The 9,688-nt window shown below is 44.4% G+C and overlaps 1 protein-coding gene across 1 annotated transcript; it reads left to right on the forward strand.

The window, feature by feature from the left end:
- The first annotated feature begins 3,453 nt into the window (after positions 1-3,453).
- Positions 3,454-5,949, forward strand: LOC129858420 (beta-2 adrenergic receptor-like). Its single transcript, XM_055927625.1, has 2 exons — positions 3,454-3,669; positions 4,132-5,949. Exon 2 carries the CDS (start codon positions 4,135-4,137, stop codon positions 5,428-5,430), a length of 1,296 nt encoding a protein of 431 aa, XP_055783600.1. The 5' UTR covers positions 3,454-3,669; positions 4,132-4,134; the 3' UTR covers positions 5,431-5,949.
- Positions 5,950-9,688: the final 3,739 nt, after the last annotated feature.

Consider the following 9,688-nt stretch of genomic DNA (forward strand, 5'->3'; position numbering starts at 1 on the left):
TTGGAAAAGCGAAACAAAATCCCAAAGCCGACTAAATTGCTATCTGACCCTAAACAGAGAACATGAATTGGCTGGTTATCTCTACTCTGTCAGAGATACGAAGCAGAGACAGATCCTTACCAAGTACAGGCTGAGTGACCACCGATTAGCAATAGAAACCGGCAGACATAAAAAGACATGGCTACCCAAAGAGGAGCGTGTATGTGGTCACTGCCTGACAGGGGAGGTAGAAACAGAGATGCACTTTCTCCTTTACTGTGATAAATATTCCTCAGCAAGATATTCATTATTCACAGAAATGACTACATTTATTCCAAATTTTAACTTATTAAACCCAGAGGAAAAAACTAAAAATACTCATGGGCGAAGGAGCAATGGCTCCTCTTGCAGCCAAATATGTATTTGCCTGCCATAGCCTGAGGGACACTGAATAATAACATCTGCATAGTAAGCAGTAACTTACTTATTATGACTGTTATTCTTATTACTGTTATTGTTATTACTATTATTATTGTTGTTTATCATTCCAAATAGTAGTGGTATGGGTGATAATGGTAATGATAGCAGTTTAGTGATGGTGGTGGTGGTAGTAGTGGTAATGATGATAGTAGTTGTAGTACTGATGTAATGGTGAAGATGACCGTTATTTAGTTATAAGTTAGTTATAGTTTCATTTTCTTTAAAATTTGTATATTTATTACATTACATTAGACTATTGACTGTTACCATTTTATTGTTACTATTTTTATATTTAATTTTGTATTATTATTTACTGCCATTCTATATTATTATTTGTCATTGTTTAAAATTGTATTACAATGTATATTGTATACATTGTTGCTTTGGCAATATTGACACAATGATTTTCATGCCAATAAAGCAGCTTGAATTTGAAAAAATGTGAATTTGAGAGAGAGAGAGAGGCAGAGAGAGAGAGAGAGAGGCAGAGAGAGAGAGAGGCAGAGAGAGAGAGAGAGGCAGAGAGAGAGAGAGGCAGACAGAGAGAGAGAGGCAGAGAGAGGCAGAGAGAGAGAGAGAGGCAGAGAGAGAGAGAGAGAGAGAGAGAGAGAGAGAGAGAGAGAGAGAGAGAGAGAGAGAGAGAGAGAGAAAGAGAGAGAGGCAGAGAGGCAGAGAGAGAGAGAGAGGCAGAGAGAGAGAGAGAGGCAGAGAGAGAGAGGCAGAGAGAGGCAGAGAGAGGAGAGAGAGAGAAAGAGAGAGAGAGAGAGAGAGACAGAGAGAGGCAGAGAGGCAGAGAGGCAGAGAGGCAGAGAGAGAGACAGAGAGAGAGAGAGAGGCAGAGAGAGGCAGAGAGAGAGAGAGGCAGAGAGAAAGAGAGAGAGAGAGGCAGAGAGAGGCAGAGAGAAGGAGAGAGAGAGAGAGGCAGAGAGAGAGAGAGGGACAGAGAGATGCAGAGAGAAAGAGAGAGAGAGAGAGAGGCAGAGAGAGAGAGAGACAGAGAGAGAGAGAGAGAAAGAGTGAGACAAAGAGAGAGACAAAGAGAGAGACAAAGAGAGAGACAAAGAGAGAGACAAAGAGAGAGACAAAGAGACAGAGAGAGCGAGAGAGAGACAGAGAGAGAGACAGAGAGAGAGAGAGAGACAGAGAGAGAGACAGAGAGAGAGCGAGACAGTTAGCTAATATATGCATATTATTAGTAGTATTGGATAGAAAACACTCTGAAGTTTCTAAAACTGTTTGAATGATATCTGTGAGTATAACAGAACTCATAATGCAGGCAAAAACCTGAGAAGAAATAGAAACAGGAATTGAGAAATCTGAGGTTGGTCGATTTTCAACCCAGGCCCTATTGAATTCACATGTGGGATATGAATGAAGTTGCACTTCCTAGGGCTTCCACTAGACGTCAACCGTCTTTAGACACTAGAAAGAGGCTTCTACTGTGTTGTGGGGCTGAATAACAGCTGAATGAGTCAGGTTACTGCCTGCGTTCCATTGCTTCTCTAGACATAAAGGAATTCTCCGGTTGGAACTTTATTGAAGATTTATGATAACAACACCCTAAAGATTGATTCTATACTTAGTTTGAAATGTTTCTTCGACCTGTAATATAACTAATAGAAGTTTTTGTCCGAAGTAATGCTCGACCTGCACGAGCGTTTGGATATGTGTACCTAACGCCCTAACAAAAATAGCTATTTGAACATAAATGATGGACATTACCGAACTAAACATTTGTTGTGGAAGTGGGAGCCCTGGGAGTGCATTCAGACGAAGATCAGCAAAGGTAAGTGAAGATTTATAATGCTTTTTATGAGTTTTGTTGACTGCACAATTTTGCGGGTAACAGTATGGCTTTCTTTTGTGGCTGAACGCTGTTCTCAGATTATTGAATATTGTGCTTTTGCCGTAAAGCTTTTTGAAATCTGACAGCGGTTGCATTAAGAACAAGTGTATCTTTAATTCTATTGAAAACATGAATCTTTCATCAAAGTTTATGATGAGTATTTATGTTATTTGACGTGGCTCTCTGGATTTTGGAGGCATTTCTGAACATGGCGTCAATGTGAACTGCGGTTTCTGGATATAAATAATAACTTTCTCGAACAAAACATATATGTATTGTGTAACATGAAGTCCTATGAGTGTCATCTGATGAAGATCATCAAAGGTTAGTGATTCATTTTATCTCTATTTCTGCTTTTTGTGACTCCTTTCTTTGGCTGGAAAAATGACTGTGTTTGTCTGTGATTTTGCGGTGACCTAACATAATCGTTTGTGGTGCTTTCGCTGTAAAGCCTATTTGAAATCGGACACTTTGGTGGGATCAACAACAAGATTACCTTTAAAATGGTATAAGATACATGTATGTTTGAGGAATTTTAATTATGAGATTTCTGTTGTTTGAATTTTGCGCCCTGCACTTTCACTGGCTGTTGTCATATCATCCCGTTAACGGGATTGCAGACATAAGAAGTTTTAACCTCAGTCATTGTATCATTGCTGGAGTACAGAGCCAAAACAACAAAAAACGAGTCACTGTCCCAATACTTCTGGACCCCACTGTATGTGTCCCTTAGATGGTTGTACATTTGGCAGGTAGTTAGAAAGTACAGCTCGGTTTCCTCATTCTGTGGGCAGGGGCCACATATCCTGTCTTCTCTTGAGAGCCAGGTCTACCTACGACAGCCTTTCTCAATAGCAAGGCTATGCTCCCTGAGTCTTGTGTAGGTTTAGGCATCACTTTCCTTTAGGTGGTTGTGGATTTTAACTCTTCTGGATGTTGATAATTAGTAGGCATAGTCCATATTCTGCTATGCATTATTTTCTCCCTCCCTCTCTCACTCTCTCTCTCCCTCTGTTCAAACTAACTTCACTGCAGCCTTCAGCTCTCCGGTCAGGCTAGGCTTCTGATTGGCTGAGGCCATGCTATGATGTCATCGCTGAATCTTATAAGGGCTCTGACACACAGCCTGGGAGCGACATTAGCAGAAACACTGCACGGCAAGCTGTCTGTGTGGGGGAGAGAGTGAGACACAGTAATAAGAGAGAGACAGAGACATAGACAGAGAGAGCGAGTGAAATTGTGAAATAGAGGGGGAGCTGACAGAATAATGTGGGAAACTATACACTGAGGAACTACCCGAACCTGAAGAAGACTTTTATGACAACGTTTATGGGAGGCCAGGACAGGGACCACAACCTGTGGAGGTTTGTACATGTAGTGTTTGTTTGTTTGTTTTTGTCTGCTGTTGTCATGGGAGTTATTTCACTCAACAGTTTTAGCCTGTTTAGCATGTTCTTAGCACCTCACGCTGTCCCCCTCCTCTCTCTCTCTCTCTCTCTCTCTCTCTCTCTCTCTCTCTCTCTCTCTCTCTCTCTCTCTCTCTCTCTCTCTCTCTCACTGTTTCACTCTCTCTCTCACACTCTCATTCACTCACTGCCTCTGTTTTCTTCCTCACCTCTCTCTGTCTTTTCCTCTCTCGATGTGCATTCATCTGTTTTTACCCTCACTCTCATATCACGTCATCATTCTCTCTCTCCCTCTTTCTCTGTCTCTCCCTCTTTCTCTCTGTCTCTCTCTTTTCGTTACTTCAACTGCTTCTTCCTGTTTTTACCCATCTCTCTCTATCTCTCTGTCTCTCTTTCTCTCTCTCCATCTCCTACCTCTAGACCATGGGCAGCCCCACCCCCCCTGTGCCTTCCCTCAACGTCACCGAGTCAGCCAACACATCATGGGCCGGGGTGGCTGGCGGCGAGCCCGGTTACAGCGAGGTGGAAATGGTCCTCCTAGGCATGTTGATGTCACTGCTGGTCGTAGGCATCGTGTTCGGCAACATCCTGGTCATCATAGCCATCTACCGGTTCCAGAGACTGCAGAACATCACCAACTGCTTCATCACCTCTCTGGCCTGTGCCGACCTCGTCATGGGTCTCATCGTGGTGCCGTTCGGCGCCTGCTACATCATCTTCAACACCTGGCACTTTGGCAGCTTCTGGTGTGAGTTCTGGACCGCCACTGACGTGTTGTGTGTGACGGCCAGCATCGAGACGCTCTGCGTGATAGCGCTAGACCGTTACCTGGCCATAACCTCTCCATTCCGCTACCAGTCTCTGCTGACCAAGTGTAAGGCGCGCGTGGTGGTCCTGCTGGTGTGGGTGATTGCTGGACTCATCTCCTTCTTACCCATCCACATGAAGTGGTGGATCAGTGACGACGCGGAGGCAAAGGCCTGCATCCAGAACAGCAACTGCTGTGACTTCAACACCAACACAGCCTACGCCATCACCTCCTCCATCATCTCCTTCTACATCCCCTTAGTCGTCATGGTGTTTGTCTACAGCCGAGTGTTCCAGGAGGCCAAGCAGCAACTACGCAAGATCGACCGCAGCGAGGGGCGCTTCCACGCCCCTAACAACACCATGGCAGGAGGAGGAGGAGGAGGAGGGGTGGAGAGTAACAACGAGAGCCGAGGAGTTGGAGGAGGATTCAGGAAGACCAAGTTCTGCCTGCGGGAACACAAGGCCCTGAAGACCCTCGGGATCATCATGGGGATCTTCACGCTGTGCTGGCTACCCTTCTTCGTCCTCAATGTGGTGGTAGCCATCTGGAAGGTAGGAGACATCGGACTTGCCTTCAGGATACTCAACTGGATAGGTTATGCCAACTCTGCATTCAACCCCTTGATCTACTGCAGGAGCCCTGAGTTCAGATACGCATTCAAGGAGATCCTGTGCATCAAGAAGGTCCGGTTCCCCAACATAGGGCCTACTAATGGATACATGTACAGTGGGCACAGCTGGCAGAGTGAGCAGCAGGGAGGGAGGAGTAAAGGGAGCTCGGAGGACAGGGAGGACAGTGACCCAGCTGCAGACGGGTGTTCGGGGAGGGGAGAGGCGGGTGGGTGTGGAGCTGCAGACAGAACGGACCCGAACGGGAACTGCAGTAAAGGGTTAACGACTGTACTTTAACCCCTCACATTTGATCTTTGGAACAGACAGACATATTTCACTGCCATCGGCCATTGTCACTTCACCAAGTCACTGAGATAAGACTGGATGGATGGATAGAGGGTGAATGGTGAGTGGATAACATGAGTGGGACTTGTTAGATTCAGGTCAGGCGAGGAATTTGGTTCTGTTTTTACCAGTAGGTAAAGTAGGTAAAGTACATCACTATGTTTTGATATGTTCATTTAGAGAGAGATCATGTATATTGTTCCATCTACCTCACCGTGTCAACTGAGATATCTTTATTTTCTTATCATGTTTTATCTATATCTGTCACATTGATTCTCCGAACACAGAAACCAGACTGGCTCATAACTCCACAAGATTGTGTGAAATGTATGAACACTTGACTGTAAGCCGCTTTTTGATAAAAGCGTCTGCTGAATGGCATATATTATTAAGAATAGAGAGAGAGAGAGAGAGAGAGAGAGAGAGAGAGAGAGAGAGAGAGAGAGAGAGAGAGAGAGAGAGAGAGAGAGAGAGAGAGAGAATGGAGAGAGAGAGAGAGAGAGAGAGAGAGAGAGAGAGAGAGAGAGAGACCCTTTACTGCTGAGACACACTTGATCCATGTTCCATGTGTTGTTCCATTCACCATTTTCTTGAGTTTCACACAAGATGTAAACATTTTTCAACATCAGTGGAATTCATGCAGATAAAAACACAGCCAACATCTTTAGAGGGCAGAGTTCTGTTCTGCTCATAGTTCCTCTGGCTTCGTCAGATACGAGAATGACGCAGGGGAATGGTGACAGGTGTGGTAGAACCATCTCTCTCTCCCCTGCCAAAACCTCACTCCTCAAAACCTCCCTTCTCAAAACCTCCCATCTCAAAATGTCACTCCTCAAAACCTCTCTTCTCAAAACCTCACTCCTCAAAACCTCCCTTCTCAAAACCTCCCATCTCAAAATCTCACTCCTCAAAACCTCCCTTCTCAAAACCTTCCTTCTCAAAACCTCACTCCTCAAAACCTCCCTTCTCACTCTCCCTTCTCAAAACCTCCCATCTCAAAACCTCATTCCTCAAACCTCCCTTCTCAAAACCTTCCTTCTCAAAACCTCACTCCTCAAAATCTCACTTCTCAAAACCTCCCTTCTCAAAACCTCACTCCTCAAAACATCCCTTCTCAAAACCTCCCTTCTCAAAACTTCACTCCTTAAAACCTCCCTCCTCAATACTTCCCTTCTCAAAACCTCACTCCTCAAAACGTCCCTTCTCAAAATATCCCTTCTCAAAACCTCACTCCTCAAAACCTCACTCCTCAATATCTCCCTTCTCAAAACCTCACTCCTCAAAACCTCACTCCTCAAAACCTCACTTCTCAAAACCTCACTCCTCAATATCTCCCATCTCAAAACCTCACTCCTCAAAACCTCACTCCTCAAAATCTCACTTCTCAAAACCTCACTCCTCAATATCTCCCTTCTCAAAACCTCTCTCCTCAAAACCTCACTCCTCAAAACCTCACTTCTCAAAACCTCACTCCTCAAAACCTCACTCCTCAAAACCTCACTTCTCAAAACCTTACTCCTCAAAATCTCCCTTCTCAAAAATGCTGGCAACGTTCTCTTCAGAAGACACTGCTCACTTCTCTCCACATGAATATTTATTGCTAGTTAATTAAGGTGGTGTTTTCAGATATTATCGGAGGTTTTACATTCATAGAATATTTACAATAGCTTTGATGTAGAGAGTTGGGGGAAACGAACACTTGCCTCGGGGTGCCTGTTGAGAAACAGAATTGTCTTGTGCTGTGCGATTCCCTTTGATAAGTCAATGATATGAGTCAAAAATATGGTTATTGTTTGTTGTTGTTGCAAAATAGCAGTCGTAAGTTGTGACTTTAGTTGCTTCAGTAACTTTTCAAAGCCTGTGTGAATTTGGCACCACAGTCTTGAAGTTGGAGTACCTCTAGGCAGCACCATATGCCTTATCTCTGGTGTACTATACATCTTTATGTGTAGAGTTGGACACACAAGGCTTTTGCATTCATCGACATGATAATCAATTGATAATTGCTGCTGTGCTACACTTTCCAGAGCCTTATTGATCTGACCCCAGTGTCACATCAGCCCTCCCGTCACCTCTCACCTCTCGTCAACTATCTGCTCTATCTTCACCCTTCTAGACAGAAGTCCACTTCCTCTCCCAGGTCTCCCGGTGTTGCTAGCAGAAGTCAGTGGTTAGTCTGCGGTTTGTTGACTGGATCTGTCGTTGTTGTTCTGGGAAGTAGCCTAGTTTCCTCAGTGATCGGAGGGAAGGGTACAGACCGACTCCATGGAATAACAAACAGTCTGTGGAACCAGGCCAGAGATAACAGTGTCCCTGTCTCCTGCCCTAGAGGTGCTGCTTACAGGACCTAGGCAGGCTGCGTCAGAAATTACACACTATTCCCTATCTAGTGCACTACTTTTGACCAGGGTCCTACGCGGTCAGCCAGTAAATATGAATGAGACAACAGGTGGTCTGAGATGAGATTGAGATGTTTCTCATCAGGATGTGATTGCTGGTGGGTCTTTGGATCTCAGTGAAATTTTCCAGAGTTTTTCCAAAGTAAACGGAAGTCTGGATCATTCAGGAAATCTGCGCAATGATCCGACTAGACACTGACCTGGTTCTACAGATGTTGATGACGTCTGAATCGCCTAGTATCTCTATACACTGAGGAACTACCCGAACCTGAAGAAGACTTTTATGACAACGTTTATGGGAGGCCAGGACAGGGACCACAACCTGTGGAGGTTTGTACATGTAGTGTTTGTTTGTTTGTTTTTGTCTGCTGTTGTCATGGGAGTTATTTCACTCAACAGTTTTAGCCTGTTTAGCATGTTCTTAGCACCTCACGCTGTCCCTCTCTCTCTCTCTCTCTCTCTCTCTCTCTCTCTCTCTCTCTCTCTCTCTCTCTCTCTCTCTCTCTCTCTCTCTCTCTCTCTCTCTCTCTCTCTCTCTCTCTCTCTCTCTCTCTCTCTCTCTCTCTCTCTCTCCCTCTCTCTCCCTGGTTTGTTTTTTTTCTCCAGGAAATTCCTGTGTTGTTGCAGGGCTGAGTCCTGTCCAGGCTGATAAACAGGGGATAAATCCATTATCTCTGCTGTTTAGCCGGGGAATCAGACGACTCCCTCCCTTCTAAACAACAGCTGCAGGCAAGGAGTGATCTCAAGATTAGGATGTGTAACGTTCCACCAGTCTGCCAGACAGTTAGCAGGAAGAACAAGTCTCTAAAGCCTCTAAAAGTCTCTAATGGCACATCTATTCCCCACACTCCTCTAGTGTCGGTGGTTGTGTCCTAAATGATACCTGAGTTTACTCACCATAAGGGAAGTACTTTTGACCTGTGCCATACTGTATGGTGTATGTTCACTATCGGCTTCTGTCAACAGTAGTGCATAATATAGTGCATAGGGGTTTGAGTCAGCCACTTGAAGAGAGGCAAAACAACATTTATCAGATGTGTTGTTTTTTGATGTAACACCCCTTTCTCTGACCAGCCAGGCAGCTCTATGATCTACAGCTTGATCACACTGCAGATGCGAAAGGAGAGAGTAGGCAAATTTTAGCAGAGGCGTTGTTTTTGACATAGCCCCGACCACTTCCCCTAGCTGTTTAAGACATAACCCGTCCACTTCCCCTAGCTGTAAACAGTCTTGTGATCAGCAGTGTGCTATGACAATAGTATAACCACGCTAAATGTAGCTACTGTTGGCCAGGCTTCTTTATACCTGTCTAAAACAGTTTTAGTGGCCTGTGTGTCATGGCTTTCCGTCTCAAGTGTTGTCAACTAATGGTGTTGAAACTGTGAACTTTGTTCTTTTGGATGAATCCCTTTGTCCTGGACTGTAGCTTTGGCCGGCACCAATTGTTGTCAAGAGCCCTGCAGCACAAAAAATATGTCACTATGGGTCAATGTGTGATAGCAAATAAACACAGTTTATTTGTTTTCTTTTGGATTTTGTTTTTTATTCATGAATAAATGATAAAAAGCATTCATTATTATTTAAATGTTCATTGTTATGTGGAATGTGCAAATCTAGTAACCATCTCACTACATTTGCAGCAGCAGCCTACAAAAACTGAAAATTATACAGAAAAACACACACATTGAAAAGAAAACATGGTTTTAGACTTGGACATCAATGCAAATCCAGAGGGTATGCATTCCCCTGTAAAAGTGTGCATGTGTGCTCTGTGTTTGTTTGTGCGTATTGGACATTTCAGTGCCGTTTCT

This window comes from Salvelinus fontinalis, chromosome 6, assembly GCF_029448725.1.
Source record: "Salvelinus fontinalis isolate EN_2023a chromosome 6, ASM2944872v1, whole genome shotgun sequence".
Lineage (NCBI taxonomy): Eukaryota > Metazoa > Chordata > Actinopteri > Salmoniformes > Salmonidae > Salvelinus > Salvelinus fontinalis.

Bases quoted from the DNA above. Each gene is read 5' to 3' on its own strand.
- LOC129858420 (XM_055927625.1), top strand. From the start codon at position 4,135: ATGGGCAGCCCCACCCCCCCTGTGCCTTCCCTCAACGTCACCGAGTCA.